General features: G+C 47.2%; 1 protein-coding gene and 1 non-coding gene across 2 annotated transcripts; both read right to left on the bottom strand.

Moving 5' to 3' along the window:
- Positions 1–451: 451 nt before the first annotated feature.
- Positions 452–523, bottom strand: TRNAG-UCC (transfer RNA glycine (anticodon UCC)). The gene has a single exon. It is a non-coding gene; the product is annotated as a tRNA-Gly (tRNA).
- A 4502-nt stretch (positions 524–5025) lies between these two features.
- On the bottom strand, positions 5026–6892 carry LOC142071482 (uncharacterized). Its single transcript, XM_075126231.1, has 2 exons — positions 5955–6892; positions 5026–5567 (listed from the first exon to the last, which is right to left on the bottom strand). Exons 1-2 carry the CDS (start codon positions 6532–6534, stop codon positions 5026–5028), a joined length of 1122 nt encoding a protein of 373 aa, XP_074982332.1. The 5' UTR covers positions 6535–6892.
- Between the last annotated feature and the right edge of the window lie 14336 nt (positions 6893–21228).

Genomic DNA, 21228 nt, shown 5'->3' with positions numbered 1-21228 from the left:
TACATGATCTCTATTTTATTTGGGCAAAGTTATCTGAAATCATCATATAAAAACAACTTTTCATATTGTGATTCTTTTACATATTCTTTACAACATTCAGATGGCAGAAGCCAACTTTGTCTGCCATCCTCTATATATCTGTCTAGGAAGTTTCATGGTTCCTGTCATGCTATAGAGCAGTGGTTCTCAACCTGCAGTCCACAGGCCACTTGTGGCCCAATCAGCACACAGCTGGCACATGTGCCAGTCCAGTGTTAGAATCATAGAATATCAGGGTGGGAAGGGACCTCAGGAGGTCATCTAGTCCAACCCCCTGCTCAAAGAAGGACCAATCCCCAATTTTTGCCCCGGATCCCTGAATGGCCCCCTCAAGGATTGAACTCACAACCCTGAATTTAGCAGGCCAATGCTCAAACCACTGAGCTATCCCTCCCCCCAAACATCATATCACTGCATTGGCTGTGAATCGAACCCAGGTAAACTGCTTGGAAGGCAGCTATGCTCACCACTATACCACCAATGCATGTTGGGGAGGTCTGGATACTGCGGGGACAGTCCCATGGGGATTGGATGATGGGGGGGGGCAGCCCCTGGTTGGGGGGGCGCCCTGCACCAGGCAGGGCCCCCCATCTTTACAGACAGGCTCAGCAGCCCCGCTCTCTGGGTGCTCAGCCCTGCCACACCACCAGCAGCAGAGCGGAAGTGAGGGTGACAATACACCATGCCATGCCACTCTTACAGTAAATTAATTAATGTTAACAGTGGATGTTTTGACTTATTTTGCTAATTTAAAATGCTCTTGGCAGACATGTGCCAGTGTTGAAATGAAAGGTGCTGTAGCGATCTGAATTGTATTGCTGTCGTAACAAATACTAAACTTTTTATTTTTTTGTAGCGGTACAGCTAGTGCATAGATTGTTGGACGTGGCCCACGTAGTACTTAGAGAGCTGCATATGTGCCCCACAATGGTAAATAGGTTGAGAACCACTGCTATGGAGACTCACGGGGTGCTTTAAACTGGGGATGTTTATTTAAGAACATTACTAGGACAACAGGCGTCCAGAGGATCAAGTTCTAGCTTTGTAATAAGGGACCACACCCTATCTGGAACTCTTTATAGCACAGCCACATCTAGTGGTGGAATAAGGTACTACAAGGAAATACATCATTACAGATCCCAATACTATGGTGTCTGATTGCCTATTTAACAAGAATATATACAAGCACTGTGCTTGGAGCTGTTTTTGATGATTAATTAGCAAAAGCATAAGCTTCCATGCATGTTTTTTATTAACCATTTTATTAGTGACCCTCTTTAATCTGTTTTAGGTTGTGTTAAAGATGGGTCTGCCCGTAGGCACCAACTTCCCCTCTTCCTCACGAGTGCTTGACTTCCCCCCGGCCCCTGGCCTTGCCCCCACTCCACCCCTTCCATGAGGCCCCGCCCCTGCCCTGCCCCATCCCAACCCCTTCCCCAAAGTCCCTGCCCCCACTCCGCCCCCTCCCTGCCCCTATTCCAACCCCTTCCCCAAAACCCCACCCCGCCTCTTCCCTGCCTCCTCCCCTGAGCACTATGTTCCCACTCCTCTGCCTCCCCCAACCCCCTGGAGCTTGCTAACGGTGGTGGCCGGGCAGGAAATGCTGGGAGGTAGGCAAAGGAGCGGAGATGCGGCACACTCGGGGAGGAGGTGGGGCAGGCAGGGAGGGGAGCTTGGCTGCCAGTGGGTGCAAAGTACCCACTAATTTTTCCCTGCGGGTGCTCCAGCACCAGAGCACCCATGGAGTCGGCGCCTATTGGTCTGCCATTATCTAAAAGCTTTACGCTCTGCATGTTGAAATCTCACTGACAGCAATAAACAAAAATCAAGTTAAATTTCTGACCGCAGTAGAAGAAAATGAGTATCATGTCCCACAAGTGTGCTTATTTAGTATTAGAGCACATGAGCAATTGTCATAAATATAAAGGGAAGGGTAAACCCCTTTAAAATCCCTCCTGGCCAGAGGAAAAATCCTCTCACCTGTAAAGGGTTAAGAAGCTAAAGGTAACCTCGCTGGCACCTGACCAAAATGACCAATGAGGAGACAAGATACTTTCAAAAGCTGGGAAGAGGGGGAAAAACAAAGGGTCTGTGTCTGTCTCTATGTTGCTTTTGCTGGGGATAGACCAGGAATGGAGTCTTAGAACTTTTAGGGTATGTCTACACTACGGAATAAGGTCGAATTTATAGAAGTCGGTTTTTTAGAAATCGGTTTTATAAATTCGAGTGTGTGTGTCCCCACAGAAAATGCTCTAAGTGCATTAAGTGCATTAACTCGGCGGAGTGCTTCCACAGTACCGAGGCAAGCGTCGACTTCCGGAGCGTTGCACTGTGGGTAGCTATCCCACAGTTCCCGCAGTCTCCGCTGCCCATTGGAATTCTGGGTTGAGATCCCAATGCCTGATGGGGCTAAAACATTGTCGCGGGTGGTTCTGGGTACATATCGTCAGCCCCCCGTTCCCTCCCTCCCTCCGTGAAAGCAAGGGCAGACAATCATTTCGCGCCTTTTTTCCTGAGTTACCTGTGCAGACGCCATACCACAGCAAGCATGGAGCCCGCTCAGGTAACCGTCACCCTATGTCTCCTGGGTGCTGGCAGACGCGGTACGGCTTTGCTGCACAGTAGCAGCAACCCCTTGCCTTCTGGCAGCAGACGGTGCAATACGATTGGTAGTCGTCCTCATCGTGTCCGAGGTGCTCCTGGCCGCGTCGGCTGGGAGCGCCTGGGCAGACATGGGCGCAGGGACTAAATTTGGAGTGACTTGACCAGGTCATTCTCTTTAGTCCTGCAGTCAGTCCTATTGAACCGTCTTATGGTGAGCGGGCAGGCGATACGGACTGCTAGCAGTCGTACTGTACCATCTTCTGCCAGGCAGGCAAGAGATGAGGATTGCTAGCAGTCGTATTGCACCATCTTCTGCCAGGCAGGCAAGAGATGGGGATGGCTAGCAGTCGTACTGTACCATCTTCTGCCGAGCAGCCATGAGATGTGGATGGCATGCAGTCCTTCTGCACCGTCTGCTGCCAGCCAAAGATGTAAAAGATAGATGGAGTGGATCAAAACAAGAAATAGACCAGATTTGTTTTGTACTCATTTGCCTCCTCCCCTGTCTAGGGGACTCATTCCTCTAGGTCACACTGCAGTCACTCACAGAGAAGGTGCAGCGAGGTAAATCTAGCCATGTATCAATCAGAGGCCAGGCTAACCTCCTTGTTCCAATAACAACGATAACTTAGGTGCACCATTTCTTATTGGAACCCTCCGTGCAGTCCTGCCTGAAATACTCCTTGATGTACAGGCACCCCCTTTGTTGATTTTAGCTCCCTGCAGCCAACCCTGTAAGCCGTGTCTTCAGTCGCCCCTCCCTCCGTCAGAGCAACGGCAGACAATCGTTCCACGCCTTTTTTCTGTGCGGACGCCATACCACGGCAAGCATGGAGCCCGCTCAGCTCACTTTGGCAATTAGGAGCACATTAACCACCACACGCATTATTCAGCAGTATATGCAGCACCAGAACATGGCAACGCGATACCGGGCGAGGAGGCGACATCAGCGCGGTCCCGTGAGTGATCAGGACATGGACACAGATTTCTCTGAAAGCATGGGCCCTGACAATGCATGCATCATGGTGCTAATGGGGCAGGTTCATGCTGTGGAACGCCGATTCTGGGCTCGGGAAACAAGCACAGACTGGTGGGACCGCATAGTGTTGCAGGTCTGGGACGATTCCCAGTGGCTACGAAACTTTCGCATGCGTAAGGGCACTTTCATGGAACTTTGTGACTTGCTTTCCCCTGCCCTGAAGCGCATGAATACCAAGATGAGAGCAGCCCTCACAGTTGAGAAGCGAGTGGCGATAGCCCTGTGGAAGCTTGCAACGCCAGACAGCTACCGGTCAGTTGGGAATCAATTTGGAGTGGGCAAATCTACTGTGGGGGCTGCTGTGATGCAAGTAGCCCACGCAATCAAAGATCTGCTGATATCAAGGGTAGTGACCCTGGGAAATGTGCAGGTCATAGTGGATGGCTTTGCTGCAATGGGATTCCCTAACTGTGGTGGGGCTATAGATGGAACCCATATCCCTATCTTGGCACCGGAGCACCAAGCCGCCGAGTACATAAACCGCAAGGGGTACTTTTCGATAGTGCTGCAAGCTCTGGTGGATCACAAGGGACGTTTCACCAACATCAACGTGGGATGGCCGGGAAAGGTGCATGATGCTCGCATCTTCAGGAACTCTGGTCTGTTTCAAAAGCTGCAGGAAGGGACTTTATTCCCAGACCAGAAAATAACTGTTGGGGATGTTGAAATGCCTATATGTATCCTTGGGGACCCAGCCTACCCCTTAATGCCATGGCTCATGAAGCCGTACACAGGCAGCCTGGACAGTAGTCAGGAGCTGTTCAACTACAGGCTGAGCAAGTGCAGAATGGTGGTAGAATGTGCATTTGGATGTTTAAAGGCGCGCTGGCGCAGTTTATTGACTCGCTTAGACCTCAGCGAAACCAATATTCCCACTGTTATTACTGCTTGCTGTGTGCTCCACAATATCTGTGAGAGTAAGGGGGAGACGTTTATGGCGGGGTGGGAGGTTGAGGCAAATCGCCTGGCTGCTGGTTACGCGCAGCCAGACACCAGGGCGGTTAGAAGAGCACAGGAGGGCGCGGTACACATCAGAGAAGCTTTGAAAAACAGTTTCATGACTGGCCAGGCTACGGTGTGAAAGTTCTGTTTGTTTCTCCTTGATGAACCCCCCCACCCCTTGGTTCACTCTACTTCCCTGTAAGCTAACCACCCTCCCCTCCTCCCTTTAATCATTGCTTGCAGAGCCAATAAAGTCATTGCTGCTTCACAGTCATGCATTCGTTATTCATTCATCACACAAATAGGGGGATGACTACCAAGGTATCCCAGGAGGGGTGGTGGAGGAGGGAAGGAAAATGCCACACAGCACTTTAAGCACAGCACTTTAAAAGTTTACAACTTTAAAATTTATTGAATGACAGCCTTCTTTTTTTTGGGCAATCCTCTGTGGTGGAGTGGCTGGTTGGCCGGAGGCCCCCCCACCGCGTTCTTGGGCGTCTGGGTGTGGAGGCTATGGAACTTGGGGAGGAGGGCGGTTGGTTACAGAGGGGCTGCAGTGGCAGTCTGTGCTCCAGCTGCCTTTGCTGCAGCTCAACCATACACTGGAGCATACTGGTTTGGTCCTGCAGCAGCCTCAGCATTGAATCCTGCCTCCTCTCATCACGCTGCCGCCACCTTTGAGCTTCAGCCCTGTCTTCAGCCCGCCACTTACTCTCTTCAGCCCGCCACTTACTCTCTTCAGCCCTCCACCTCTCCTCCCGGTCATTTTGTGCTTTCCTGCACTCTGACATTATTTGCCTCCACGCATTCGTCTGTGCTCTGTCAGTGTGGGAGGACAGCATGAGCTCGGAGAACATTTCATCGCGAGTGCGTTTTTTTTTCTTTCTAAGCTTCACTAGCCTCTGGGAAGGAGAAGATCCTGTGATCATTGAAACACATGCAGCTGGTGGAGAAAAAAAAAGGGACAGCGGTATTTAAAAAGACACATTTTATAAAACAGTCGCTACACTCTTTCAGGGTAAACCTTGCTGTTAACATTACATACATAGCACATGTGCTTTCGTTACAAGGTCGCATTTTGCCTCCTCCCACCGCGTGAACGGATTTTGGTTGAATGCCAGCAAACATACACTGCAATGCTTTGTTCTACAGTGATTCCCCAGTACGTGTTGCTGGCCTGGAGTGGTAAAGTGTCCTACCATGAAGGACGAAATAAGGCTGCCCTCCCCAGAAACCTTTTGCAAAGGCAGAACCGCAAATGCCAGGGCAAAGTAATCCTTTCACATGCTTGCTTTTAAACCATGTATGGCATTTTAAAAGGTACACTCACCAGAGGTCCCTTCTCCGCCTGCTGAGTCCAGGAGGCAGCCTTGGGTGGGTTCGGGGGGTACTGGCTCCAGGTCTAGGGTGAGAAACAGTTCCTGGCTGTCGGGAAAACCGGTTTCTCCGCTTGCTTGCTGTGAGCTATCTACAACCTCCTCCTCATCATCTTCTTCGTCCCCAAAACCTACTTCTGTATTGCCTCCATCTCCATTGAAGGAGTCAAACAACACGGCTGGGGTAGTGGTGGCTGAACCCCCTAAAATGGCATGCAGCTCATCATAGAAGCGGCATGTTTGGGGCTCTGACCCAGAGCGGCTGTTCGCCTCTCTGGTTTTCTGGTAGGCTTGCCTCAGCTCCTTCAGTTTCACGCGGCACTGCTTCGGGTCCCTGTTATGGCCTCTGTCCTTCATGCCCTGGGAGATTTTCAGAAAGGTTTTGGCATTTCGAAAACTGGAACGGAGTTCTGATAGCACGGATTCCTCTCCCCAAACAGCGATCAGATCCCGTACCTCCCGTTCAGTCCATGCTGGAGCTCTTTTGCGATTCTGGGACTCCATCATGGTCACCTGTGCTGATGAGCTCTGCATGGTCACCTGCAGCTTGCCACGCTGGCCAAACAGGAAATGAGATTCAAAAGTTCGCGGTTCTTTTCCTGTCTACCTGGCCAGTGCATCTGAGTTGAGAGCGCTGTCCAGAGCGGTCAGAATGGAGCACTCTGGGATAGCTCCCGGAGGCCAATACCATCGAATTGTGTCCACAGTACCCCAAATTCGAGCTGGCAACGTCGATTTAAGCGCTAATCCACTTGTCAGGGGTGGAGTAAGGAAATCGATTTTAAGAGCCCTTTAAGTCGAAATAAAGGGCTTCATTGTGTGGACGGGTGCAGGTTTAAATCGATTTAACGCTGCTAAATTCGACCTAAAGTCCTAGTGTAGACCAGGGCTTAGTAAGTAATCTAGCAAGGTATGTGTTAGATTATGATTTCTTTAAATGGCTGAGAAAAGAATTGTGCTGAATAGAATGACTATTTCTGTCTGTGTGTCTTTTTTGTAACTTTAGGTTTTGCCTAGAGGGATTCTCTATGTTTTGAATCTAATTACCCTGTAAGGTATCTACCATCCTGATTTTACAGAGGTGATTCCTTTACTTCTATTTACTTCTATTTTTATTAAAAGTCTTCTTGTAAGAAAACGGAATGCTTTTTCATTGTTCTCAGATCCAAGGGTTTGGGTCTGTGGTCACCTATGCAAATTGGTGAGGATTTTTACCAAACCTTTCACAGGAAGTGGGGTGCAAGGGTTGGGAGGATTTTGGGGGGAAAGACGTGTCCAAACTATGTTTCCCAGTAAACCCAGTTAGAGTTTGGTGGTGGCAGTGGATATTCCAAGGACAAAGGATAAAATTAATTTGTACCTTGGGGAAGTTTTAACCTAAGCTGGTAAAAGTAAGCTTAGGAGGTTTTCATGCAGGTCCCCACATCTGTACCCTAGAGTTCAGAGTGGGGGAGGAAACTTGACAGCTTGGGATGTGAACACTTGGGTGTTGTGAGAAATTTTCAGAATGCATAGAACTAACTAAGAAATAAATGCAAAACCGTATGGATTTGATTCTATCCCTCACTTCAATGACTAGATCTTATAGAAGTTTCTCTAAGGGCTTGTCTACATGGGGAAATAGCCTGGAATAGCTCTTCCACATCAGCACCCTGTTCGGATACTCTTATTGCACCCTCTGGGTATGTCTATACAGGAGCTAGAGGTGTAATTTCTAGCATGGGCAGATATACCCATGCTGGCTTTGATTAAGCTAGCGCACTAAAAATAGCAGAGTAGCTGTGGCTATGTGTGTGGTGGGATGGCACTAGCCACTCTGAGTATGTATTTAGGGTTTCAGCTGCGATTGCACTTGTGTAGCTAGCCCGTCCCACCACCCATGAAGCTGCGGAACTGCACAAAAGCACTCATAAGGTATGTCATACTGGAGTGCAGGGATAATCAAATCTAGCGTGGGTTTGTCTACCTGAGCTGGAAATTATCCCTCCACCTCCAGTATAGACATATACCTTATGTGTGCTTTTGTGCAGTTCAGTTTAATCCACATTGGAACCTGAACTGAACAAAGACAATCTTAGTGAGAAATAAGAGAGTGAGAGCAGAATAGCTATTGTGCTTTAAATTCACACCCCAACTTATTTCACCAGAGTTCCCTGTGTAGACAGGTCATAAGAAAATTATCCTTTGATAAAAAGACGTAAACAGTCTGTTGCCAGGGCAGTAAGTTACAGTCAGGTCCTGAGAACACCAAGAAGTTTGCAGTTTGGTCTATTCTCCAGTGCAGTTATTTCAGGAAGTCCTTAAATGGATCAGTGGCTACAGATGACTTGTCTCACCTGCCATCCAGATAGCAGTTTTGGGTCCTTGCACTGGATGGTGCCTTTGGAAAACTGATAACCATTCGTGATTTAAAATAGAATCCAAGAGGTTAGCTACGATTACAGAAATAAAGGGGCCCCAATCTTCCTTATTCTACATTTTATACAGCAGGCCTAGGAGAAGAGTGAGACTGAGAGGGCATTATAGCTCTCCAACCTCCAACAACATCTTCCTGGACAGGAGCTGCAGGAGGTTCTACAAGTGTAAAAATGCTACATCTTAGTAAGATGTGGACATGCTGCAATCTGCAGGCAAAGAGGCTCACAGGCAAATTGCCTACTCGATGGTTATGTATGGTAGCACCCACTACGCGCGTAACTTCTTTTTCCTGTGAGGATTCTTTTAATGGGCTATTTGGTGGGTGTGATTGGAACCCACACACCTTCTGGGCGTGGTGTTCTGTCCCGTCTAGTGGCACCGAGACCACTTAGAGAGAGAGTTAAATGAGTCTGCTCTACAGCCTTAGCTAAGAGCCAGTTGGTCCCAGGTTTGATCCCGCCTGCCGACGATGGGTCTTGCGGCGTTACATGATGTCTTGGCTGGAGCTAGGAATAGAACAGTACATTAAACCCAATGCCTTGCCAATGTGCAGGGTACAAGGAGTTTTCTCCCAATTTGTGTGCCCCTGTGCTGGTGCCAGACATAGTTTATGTCTACATAACAGTTTAAGCCTGGGTCTGCGCCTGGGCTCAAGCCAACCCCGCTCCCCCTTGTGTCCACAATGCAAATGTGCTAACCTAGGTCTCAGACCCAGGGTCCCAACACTCTGAAGGGCTGGAGGGTCCAAGCCTGTGTTAAGCTGGGACCTAGAGTTTGAGACCTATTGCTTTCCTCTGTGCACGTGGCCCCGGCTTGACTTGGGTCCTGGAAGCCCCTCTGGATGTATCCCAGAGTTCCCGGCAGCAGACGAGCAGCACGGCAGGCAGCCAGCACAGCAGCCAAAAGTGCCTTTACAGCCTGGCTGAGCACATTCCCCCTTCCTGCTCCTCCTGTGATGGCAGCAGTGACTCCGGCTCCCTCTTCTCGCTGCTGCATGGAGCTTGCCCAGAGCAGGAAGCAAAGCTGACAGGCGGCAGGCAGCTCCTGGCTGCCAGGGATGTTGGGGGTCATCCCTCCCTCAGCCAGGCTAAGCCAGGAGCCCTACCTCTCACCCTCCCTGCAGGGCAGCAACTTGGTCGCTCTCTGTTCCTAGTACCTGCTCCCGCCCCCACTGTCCCTGGGGCTGCGTGTGCAGGGGCGCCCAGACAGTGTGCTGTTAGGGCTGTGAGTGGGAGCCAGCCCCCAAGCTTCCCAACAGCATCCCGGGGATCTCTCATTCATGCCTCCCTGGGGATGCACTTCACCGCTCCGCAGCTGGTAGCCAGGCAGGGGTGTGTGTGTGTGTTTTTCCTCTGTAACCTACATTTCACGTCAAAACAGACAAAAATAAATAAAAACAACCAAACAAAAGCACCTTCACTGAACATCCCGTTTTCAAAATTAAGAATTGCAAAGTTTCATTTTAACAGCTTGACAGCCGTGGACACCAATGTCCTAATTATCCTCAGAACAGGAGCACACTGAGCATTTTCTTGCCAATGTGACTCCTCCTAGAGGTGGAGAGCTCAATTCTCAGATTAGATCAGTGGTCCCCAAACTTTTTCTGTCAGCCCCCTCTTGCCCGTAATGAAATCTGGAGCCATGGTTGGGAGCTGGGTCAGGAGGAGAGCCGCGGTCCAGGCTGGGGCCAGGGCTGCAGCCCGGAGCAGAGCTGGGAGCCGGGGCTGGGAGCGGGGCTGTGGCTAGGTCCTGAGACCTGGAGCTGGGGGCTGAGGCAAGGGCCAGTGATGTAGCTGGGGCTGGGGCTGGGAGCAGAGCCACGACTTGGTCCTGAGGCAGGGAGGTGGAAGCTGAGGCCAGGGCCAGAGATGCAGCTGGGGCTGGGGCTGGGAGCAGGACTGCAGCTAGGTCATGAGGCAAGGAGCTGGGGGCTGAGCTGCAAATAGGATAGCACCTGGGGCCAAGGCTGGGAGCTGAGGCCGGACCCAGAGCTGCAGCTGGGGCTGCAGTTGGGAGCAGAGTCACAGTCGAAGCCAGGGACCATGGCCAAGGCCCGAGGGTGGGGGCTGACGCTGGAGCCAGAGGGGGGCTGAGGCTGGAGCGGAGCTCAGGGGCACTTCCTCCCCGTCCCCCGTGGCGCTGACCCAGACCATGCTGCACCCCCTGAACATTCCTCCCGCCCCACAGTTTGGGGGCCACTGAATTAGATGGTAGTTCAGTATAAAGCCTTCTCAGACTGCAGTCATTCTACTGAGACAGCCACCACCGAGCTAATTATACCGTTTATGTACTCGTGTGCTCCTTATGGGCACCTGAGTCCCATCAATGGCACATCCACAGTTAGGAAACAGGGTGGGCAGTAGAGTTTTTTCCCACAATGCACCATGTTCCCAGGGCTAGAGTGCTGACAGTGGGGCTGAGGGGCTAGGCACTTTGGGATATGTTGACTTTGACTTGGGTCTGTGCTCTGCAGCGTGGGCGCCAGAGCCCTAGATTCGAGCACAGGTCAGAAAATTCTTAACCTAGGGTTAAAATGCAGTGTAGTTGCTCAAGCCCAGGGTTCTCTGACACAGGTCAGCTGACGCGAGTCCCACTAACTCTAGGCTTATATTGCTGTTGTAGTTAGTCCCTGCGCATTTATGCAGGCAGGGACTGCTCCCTGCTAATGCCCTCTGGGGTGGGACACAGACAAGCAAAGCTGGATGGCCAAGGAGAGAAGTGAATTGTGCACCCCATAAGAGATGATGCAGCTGGTCTACTTCTCTGCACCACCCTCACAGAGGGCAGTGCCTGTGCGTACTAGGCACAGTTTGCCCCTAACCCTAGGCCTTCTTTGTTACATCTCTATTCTGTAGATCAGTCATTAGGGTTTTCCCCACTTTCCTTACTCAGAGCTTGTAGTGCAATAACAAAGCTCCTGCTATATCTGTCCTCTTTAGAATCTAGGAACCCTTGGATTCGGATGGTGCTGTTACTGCAGCCCTCCCTCCTGCTTCTTCAGTGATTCTTCCATGAGAATCTCTTTCTTGGTCTCATGCAGCTGGGGCCCAGTTCTTCTCCCCCTCAGGACACAAGCAGCTTGCACTGATCTCAGTGATAGTAACTCGTATCCTGCAGGGGAGGAACAGGCCCTGGGAAGAGCAAAAATAATTGATGATTTTGGGCTGACAAAAATGCTCAGTTTTGCTGCAAAAATTACATGAAAAAGAGAGCATTTATGGCCCCACTGTCTATATTTTATGATGTCTGAGTCCAAGTGTTTATTTCCATTGTACTCATTAGTCATCAGACCCATGGTTTCATATTAGAGCTAACCTTTGAGACCGAAGGTACCAGATTATTCATGCCTTTGGGTGTGGGATGCCTTGTAAATATATGTTGTTGTTAACAAATAGGGTTTGACATAGGAAGCATAAATTAGTCTGCAGCAAAAACCTCCAATGGCAGTTTCAGAAATGTAATGCCAAAAGGTATTTGAGGCACGGGTACTCTTTACTCCCTTCAGCAACCCCGACTTCCTGAAGAAACTTGGTTATTTCATCTGTAGCTAAACTAAGGTCCTGAGCCTGCATTAAGATTCACTCAGACAGAAGCCAGTGCCAGCTCTCAACCCCACTGACTCAGTGGTGCTCCATGCAGCTCCAGGCTTCTGCTCATGTGTGGCTGGGTTGCAGGATTGGGGCCAAAGCATTTAAATGACTTTAGAGAATTGGCCTGTGCAGCAGGAGAAGTGGCTATAAGAGGCAGAAAGCTGGCCCGCAGTGCACTTTAAAAGCCCCCCAAAACTTCTCTGAATGTATAGTTGATTGACTGTTGCTAGTGATAGGTTTAAGAAACATTAGTAGTGGAAATCTGGCAGTTCAGAATGCAGCAAACTTTCTGAGAACCAGACTACAACCACACTGGGTAGATTCTCAACTGGTAAATTATATACATTCCACATACTTTAGGAAGTAGCTTCTCCAGTAGTTAGCCTCAGCTGTGGCATTTTTAGATCGATTAGATTTCTGACTACTACAAAAATACATGCTTTGAGTTAATTCTGAAACATCCTTTATTAATGACTGTCTCACCTTAAAATAAGAGGTTTTGAGCTTGGCAAATTGAAGCCACTGAGTTCAGTTTGCTACCCGCACACATTCTCTTTGGCAAATGGAAACTAACTTCAGAACTGCAGGAATGTACATTTTTGTGCCAACCTTCCTGCAATATTATCTGTTTTGGTTATGTTATCTTTCTAAGCAGCAGCTGCTTTTCAAGCAAAGGGTGCTAAGTGCACTCTACACATCTATGCTATCATAAATAACTAGGTAAACATAAACTGAATTCTGCTCCTGTGTTAAAAACTGGTCACTGTGTATAGGAAAGCTAATTTCCACTAATGGGTTCTGGTGACATCTACAATTATGCAAGCAAAGCTTAAGTGGTTCATAATGTTACACAGAGACAAATGGAAACAACTCTATGGGTACATTAATATGAGAGATTTAAAAAAAAATAACTTCAACAAGGAAAACTGCATCAAAATGAAAACCCTGATATTGTGATTCACTGTAGCTTTTAAGAAACACATTGCATTGTTCAGATTCTAACACAGGCTATGATGATTGTATAGTAGTTTCATGCACTTAGTTGTATTCTACCTTTTGCATTAGAGAAGTTGGTTGAAGCTGTGCTTGAAAATCAAAACAAATGTACTCTACATAATCTATTTCATTGTGCCACCTATTTCCCCTGACAGGGTCTATGATCTGAAGAGCATCAAATGTAGTGTACATAAAGTATCTAAAAATGCTTTACTTACTCTGTTTCAACATTTGCCATTCTTCTTACCTGCTAAGGAGCCTGGGAGGAGGCAACCTGATATCTAACAATTGCTCTTTAATCAATTTTTATATTTTATATTGCCTGTGGGATTCTCTTAAGGTGGTTTCTTCTTATTCAGGGAACATTCAAAGCAAATGGGCCATTCTTCTTACTCAAGCTAATATCAAGTGGGTGGCAGGAGACGTTTCTTTAACCTCATCACTTCAGTGTTCCTGCACTCTGACTTATCTGTGACCACAGAAGTACAATCAACTCCCAAGCATTTCAGTTAGTCTTATCTATAGCACAACTCAGAGGTAGACAGCTGATGTACTGTGCTTTTACTGCCTTCGAGAACTGAATAGTTAGCTTTTTGCCATGCTAATATTCTGGCATGGCAGATAAACACTCCAGATATGATCTTATGAACTAGGCATGGTTTACTCCTGAACTGATCCTGAATCTGGGCCAACATTCCACTTTGCATACTCCAGCTACTTACTGCACTTCCACTTAGCTTCCTGGTTGCTACTGTGGACTGTAACCAGGAGCGCTGAAAGCACCCCACAAGTAGAGAAGCCACTGGTTCCTGAACTATGGCTCTGTTCCTGTTCTGCCCCTTCCCCTGAGGCCCTGCCCTCGCTCCACCCCTTCCCCCAAGGGCCTGCCATTGCTCCGCCTCTTTCCCCAACACCCTGCCTCCTTTTAAAAGTGATGAGGCAATGGCCCATGCCCCCCCATTCTGATGCCCCTGACTGTAACTACCTAGTAGAGGTATTTCAGAATTGTATTGAATTATTAAAATTAAGGGTGAGATTTTCCGAGCTGCCTATGGATGTGGATGCCTAATTCTCATTTATTTTAATTATTTACATTACTAATTAATTGAAAAACCTTGGCCTATATTTTTGCCTGAAAAAACAAATACTATTCACCTTCCCCTCAAAAGCAGGTATACATACTGTTATTTGGATTGTGAAAAGAGGAGCCTATAGCTTTAAGATTAGGTGATTCACCTTCAAATAAATTCACGAGAGTTTGCAGTTAGTACTAGTTTGCAGGTAGGTTTGAGGAATTTACCCCTTACTCCCGTGACTCATGAAGCCTTACACTGGAAACCTGGACAGCAGCAAGGAGCGCTTCAACAATAGGCTGAGCAGGTGCAGAATGACCATGAAATGTATGTTTGGCCGATTAAAGGGTCACTGGTGTTGCCTTTTTGGCAGGCTAGACCTCAGTGAGGAAAATATTCCCATGGTCATAGCAGCCTGCTGTGCTCTGCATAATATTTGTGACGCTAAATGGGAAAAGTTTCCCCGGGGTGGAACGTTGAGGCTGATTTTGAGCAGACATACACCAGGGCTATTAGAGGAGCTCAATGGGGAGCTATTCGAATCAGGGAGGCTTTGAAGCCGCATTTTGCCAGTGAGTCCCAGTAATGTGCTTTTCTGTAATGCATTCAGCTAGGCATTGTTTACTTGCCATCTTGAATGACCCTTGTAATGATTGCTGCCTGAGTGTTAATTGTAGTCTGCAAATGTGCTGATTGCCACTGTGTATGAATTTCTGCAGCAACCACCCTTGTGTAGGGCACAAATAAAGAATAATTGTATTTCTAAGACTAATTTTTTTATTAAACAGCAGTATACAGATTTCCATTTCTCTACAAGGGACATGACACTGAGCAGCACTCTCTCAAATGAGGCTCTCACAGCTGTGTGTAAATCCAGCTGTCATTATGGAACATGTCCCTAGGGGTGGAATGCAAGGGGTACTGACATGGGCTGGGAACATGAGAGGAATGTGTGTGGGGAGTTTGGGGAGGGCATGGAACACAGTTCTGTATGGGCTGCAGGGGCAGTTGAGCATGGATGTGTTGTGACTGCAGCACAATCAGAAACCTCAGCATATCTGTTTGGTCCTCTATCTGCTTTATCATCCGCTCCTGCCCCTGTCTCCTCTCCTGCCTATCCATTCTGAGTTTTTCATGTACTGTCTCTTTCCATGCTCTATGCCTGCTATCTGCATGATCAGATGATTGCAGCACTTCTCTAAACACGTCCTCCTTACTTCTCTTCATTCACCTCCTGGAACTGAAGCTGGGGCCCAGTTCTTCTTACCGGCACTCTCTGCTCCTGCTGGAGTACTCCCAGAGCTGGAGTACTGGGACTGGCTAGACCCCTCTGGGGTCAAAAAGAGGTCCTGGCTCACCATGCCACCAGACAACCCTATCGCCTGTCCCAAATCCTCCTGCAACTCGACCTTCCTGTCCACCACTTCATCCTTGGGGTTGATTCAGCCAGCTGCTGCCTCCAGACCCCTGAGTATCCACGGGGCTTTGGGCAGTGGAGGTGGGGGTCACCGCCGAGGATAGCATACAACTCCTAGTGGAAGCAACATGTCTTCGGCACCGCACCAGAGCAATGGCTGGCCTCCCTTGCCTTCTGTTAAACTTGCCTCAGCTCCTTGATCTTAGCACAGAACTACTACTGTTTGTTCCTTCTGTTCCCCTTCTCATCCAGTTATCAAAGTTCCTATGACTGGATCGGAGCTGCGACTGCACAGTCTCCTCTCCCCACAGACCCAACAGAGCCAACAACTCTGGAGTACTCCAGGTGGGAGTGCATTTGCTGAGTAAAGCTGGCATGGTCATCTGGAAAGATGCTATGTGAACTCTCCACAGCAAGCAAACAGGAAGTGGAGTTTCAAAAATTCCTGGAACTTTAAAGGGGGAGGAGTGCATGGGGGAGGATTATCTGGCTGCAGGGCAGTGGAGCTGAAACTGCTGACCAGAGCGCTTATAATGGGCATTGTGGGACACCTCCTGGAGGCCACTTAGGGCAACATAAGCAAGCGCAGTGTCTACACTGACACTGTGTTGCTCTAACTTCTTTGCAAAAAGCTGTATGCCTCTCATCAAGGTGGTTGTATTATGTTGGCATAGTCAGAGAGTTAAATCGGTGGGAGTAGCATTGCAGTGTTTACACCTCCACTGTTTTGTCAACAAAAGCTGACTTTTGTTGACAAAACTGTAGTGTAGACAAGGCCTCAATCACTTTCACTTGATAAACCCCGAAAAAGGATTGAACTGTACTAATTAAAATGCTGGCAAGTCACTAGGATCTCACTTTACACCACATCCTTGCCCTGATCCTACAAACTGCTGAGTTCCACTGGTGAGGTGCTGTGCACCCTAAAATCACACTGAAGTCATTGGGAAATGAGAGTGCTCAGTACCTTGCAGAATTGGTCCCATGGTTGGAACAGAAATTTCTGGTCTTGCCTGTTCAAAAATTCTGACTTCAGGGCGTTCTAAACAGCACAGGCCACTGGGCTTCAAATTTCTCATTAAAAACATTTTTGTTGTTGTTAGAAGATAAGATGAGAACTTAGAAAAAAACAAAACTTGAAACAAGGCAAGTTTGCTAGGAGCTCTTCTCTGGAGCACAAAGATAATTTAAAGTGGCACAATTTAACGGCTGACAGTGTTTTTAATTATTAACAAAAGTTTGATTTAAAAAAGTAAACAGGATTCCTTGGTGCTACAGGTCTGTTTTTTGTATCCCTAGAAATCTCTTTCTTCCCAGAATATAGATCTGTGAGTTGCCTAGCTTTCTTCTAGGTTTTGCAATATGCTTAGCTGGGTTTTCTAGAACCTGCTGTTCTGAAATGACTTGCAGGACTTAATTGGGAATTTCTGTACACACTATTACAGCAATCATGCCCTTTCAGCGAATCCGAGCCTTGATGTCCTTTTATATTAATAAGGTAGATGAGCTTTCTTTGCTTATTACTTGCATGTCTTTTATTATAAGAACAAACAGTTCCTTTTGAATAATTTTAAGAGTATTTATGTCATTCATTTCTCTTTGTCATCCCTGCAGTCCCTGCTATTCAACACACCTATAATACAGAATACTACTGTCTAGTTGCTGTTTAGATATACAAAGTAAGTGGATTTTATTTCTCTGTCCTGATGACATTTCTAGTTAAAAGATAGATACAAATAAACCTGTGAAACGAGATTAGGTTACAGTTTTTATCATTAATATCTTGAGGATTTTTTGACACCTTGGAATCCTATGTATAGGAAGATCTTAAGTAAAATTAAACATGATATTGTTTGTCTGTGAAACCTTATTGTTATTTTAAGGTGTCCTTTTGTGTTGTCTACAGTGCTGCAAAAATATAAATTGAGTATTGATAAGGCGAAAAAGATACTAGTCAAGTTTGAATTTCATTGGAGTTGTATAGGTACTCCACTTCCCTGAAAGGTGGTGGCTATGTCAATGGGAGAAGCCCTCTTGTTGACATAGTACTGTCTACATGGTGGGGGTTAGGTCGATATAACTATTTCATTCTCTGGGGGTGGGGGAGGATTTTCCACATCCTTGAGAGACATATTTACACCAACCTAAGTCTGTAGTGTTGACCAAATCTTAAACTGCAAGTGATGGAGAATCCATCCCATCCCTATGTAAGTTGTTCCAAAACTTAATTACCCTCACTTAAAATTTTATGTTAACTTAAAGAAAAATAATTGGAGTTTGGATTCATAAGCTTTTCTTAAAGGTTTTATTTACTTAAACAATAAATGAATTAAACCAATTTTTATGCAATTTGAGGATGCAAAAAACAAACCAGAAACTAATCAGGATGATTAGCTGTTTAGCAGTTAATCAGAATCACTAGCTGAGATCCCCATCATTCATTCAGCAAATATGAAGTACCCAAAGATTGAGCTGAAGGGAGATTATTCTCCTTCTGGGAAATTTGAATTTGTGCAAGCTTCTGAAAACTTGGTCCCAAGTAACCACTAGAAGCCTCAGATTCATGATTCTTTCCAAAGGTAGGCTATTATAATTGTAAATGTAAAGTCTATCAAAGCAATGTTCACAAAATGCATAAATAATATATTTTCTTGGTTTTAAAGGAAACAAGCCACCAATTGATACTTGAACAAGTGAAAGAGCTGACATCTAAATCATTTCTTTTCATAGACAAGTGGTTGGCTGTTTCAACTGGTTAAGCAGTTTCACAGGTAAGGTAGTATAGTCAGCAATCCATTCCATGATATCTTATTCCAAGCTAGGATTTAGGCAGCTCCTGTGTGGTGAGACTGGGGGCTTCTCTTCACTACCAGGGTAAGATGACCTAAGTTACACTGCTCCAGCTATGTGAATAACGTAGCTGGAGTTAACGTAGCTTAGGTCGACTTACCCCAGTGCTCTCCGGTTGACTTCCCTTACTCTTCTGTGGGAGTTGGAATACCAGAATCGACTGGAGAGTGCTCTGCCTTCAATTTAGCGGGTCTTCACTAGACCCGCTAAATCGACACGTGCTGCATCGGTTGCAGCAGCATCAATCTCCCAGGTAGTGAAGACAAGCCATGGGTATGTCTACACTTTGAGCTGGGAGCATGATTCCCATCTTGAGGAGAGATACTCGAGCATGGGCAGCGGGTAGGTGAGGCTTTGCGAGGCTGTGCCCCCCCAAAAAGCCAGGCGTGGCCCCGCCCACACTTTGCCACCAGGGCCCTGCTTTGGCAGTGCTGCTGGGCTCCAGGGGCTGGGGCCATGCCGCCTGCCTTCCCGGGGCTGGGGGCGCTGCAGCGGTGCCACACGCTCTCCCTCCCGGCACTCCGGGGCTGGGGAGGCTGTGGGCACTAGCCAGCCTGGGGCGGGGGCTGGCAGCCGCAGTTGGGGGCTCTGGGTTCTGGGGTGCTCAGAAGTGGCGGGGCCTTGAGTAGAAGGGGCGTGGCTGGGGGCTAGCCTCCCCCAGACAGCGGTTCACGCGCCACCCATGTACTCGAGCTAGTTCTGATCAAACTAGCATGGTAAAAATAGAGTGTAGTCTTAGTGGCGACCCGGGTAGCCCACCTGAGTATGTGCCTATGGTATTGGGTGGGTTACGTATTTGGCAGCTGGGTCCTGCAGCTGCTTGCTCAATGAGCGCTAATGCCAGTATGTCTCCTCAGAATGGGAATTATACCCCAGGCTTGAAGTGTAGCCATGTCTACTGTGCAGCACAGGCTTGGTCTACAGTACTCTACAGACTTATGCTGGTATAACTATGTAACTATATCAGCCGGGGTTTGGAAAATCTGTTTTATTTAGGTGCCTAAATATGGATGTAGAACCTTTGGGCCCGCATTTGTTTAAACAATTGGCCACATTTTTAAAAATTATGTTTTCAAAGTTCTCTTGTAAGCTGGGCAAATAGCAAATTTCAGTTCAGGCACAGCGTCAACTCTGCAATCCCTATCATCTGGTCTAGTAGTTTTTACATCTCCCTTTTTCAATGAGCTGCATGTGCATCAGCACTAAAATATACTTCACGGTCCTATGGTTACATATTGCGAGGTGCCAATTACTTGATTTGAAATCTGTCTGTTGCATAAACATTTTTCTAAAGAACAGACTGATCATAGACTTAATGTTTCTCAATAATCTCTCTAATGTCTAACGGTTACACTGCAATCCACCCATTCTGTATTCCTGTTGTGTCACTACATTTCCTGTAGCAGACAAGCCATCATTTTAAAATTAGCTCCCTGAAATATGTCCCTACTCCCACCCCTTTTGTATGGAAAGGTATTGACAAGAGTAATGAAGTCGGTGCCCTGGAAGGCTCCTTTAAAATCAATATCTAATGTTAAGCATGCCAACTGGCAAGCCAGTTACTCAACAATATAAAAACATCCTTTCACAATTTAAAAAAAAATACTTTATCTTAATGTATTTAATAAAGATCATAAAAGTCACCTATTGACTACACTTTACTAATGATTCATTGATTGCTTTCTGGAATCATTAAGTTATTTAAATGTGTGCCAGTGACTAGTTCAAATCTATTTCCTAATGACAAATGATAACTGTCACAGCTTTGTTATGGGCTCGGTTAAAATTTATTGTTATTGGTCGGCTCTCAGGATAAATATGAAGATGCAGTTGCAGTCTGGTGGCTGAAGCAGTTAAGCGACCTCTGCTCCAAATGCAGGCCCATGTCTGGCTAACCTTAAGGCAGGTCCAAGACCACTCAAGAATCTGAACAATGTGGGCTAGGCCTCCACTGGGTAAGGGTGCATGTGCATGTGTGAGTGAGGAGTAGGACATAGAGACAAAAGCAGTAAGAAAGCTAATCAGACTTTAACAGAAGTGTTGGTAATGTGACCTTGAGAGAAAGCTAAGAAAGAATGCTTTTTTGGGCATAGATCGCTGGCTGGAAAGGCAGGTTTGGAACAGCAAGTAAAGGAATTGTCTTGTGCTGTTTGATTCTTACTTTGTTCAAGTAAACAAGACTTTGAAAAAAACCAAGTTTGCATCAAAGAAATATCTGACTTCATCACCAGTTTCTCCTCCTAACTGGAATAATCTAAAATAGTGGTTCTCCACCTTTTTGGGCTCAGGATCCATTTGAAAAAGTTTATTGCCTGTCACAACCCAGTAAATAGTCTGGGGGTGGAGGCCCTCAGGTGGTTTTGGTTGGATCCTGCCCGGCACTCACCCTACAGTGGCAGCTCCTGTGCTGTGGGGCTGGCTCCCTGCTCCAGGCATTGTAACCTCCGGGATTGCAGCGCTGCTCAGGTATGGCCCCGCCCCGACTGGACCAAATTTGTGTGAGGGGAATTGTGATCTGGCTCATGGGGTTGGCGTGCCACTCACTCAAATTTGGCCTACATGGACTCGTGTCATCATGTTATTTTAGTAGTTTACATTTAACACAATACTGTGCTTTTTTTTTTTTTTTTTTTTTCCGGTCTCTGCTGCCGCCTGATTGCATGCTTCTGGTTCCAAATGTGCTGTGTGGTTGGCCGGTCAGTTTGTAACTCTGAGGTTCTACTATATATCTTTTGGCTCCTGTTACCATAGTACCCGAGTGCCTGACAACACCCTTGTGAGGTAGAGCAATGCTATTATTCCCTTTTTTTCAGATGGGAAGCTGAGGCTAAGTCACACAGGCAGTCTATAGCAGATCAGGAACATAAACCCAGGTCTTCCAAGT

Source organism: Caretta caretta, chromosome 3 (assembly GCF_965140235.1).
Source record: "Caretta caretta isolate rCarCar2 chromosome 3, rCarCar1.hap1, whole genome shotgun sequence".
Classification (NCBI taxonomy): Eukaryota; Metazoa; Chordata; order Testudines; family Cheloniidae; genus Caretta; species Caretta caretta.
The sequence above is the reverse complement of the archived record's forward strand: the minus strand, read 5'-3'. Positions and strand labels throughout refer to the sequence as shown.

Bases quoted from the DNA above. Each gene is read 5' to 3' on its own strand.
- LOC142071482 (XM_075126231.1), bottom strand. From the start codon at position 6,534: ATGCAGAGCTCATCAGCACAGGTGACCATGATGGAGTCCCAGAATCGC. The intron at 5,568-5,954 runs GTGAGTGTACCT...TTTCTCCACCAG, and splicing joins AGGCGGAGAAGGGACCTCTG to CTGCATGTGTTTCAATGATC.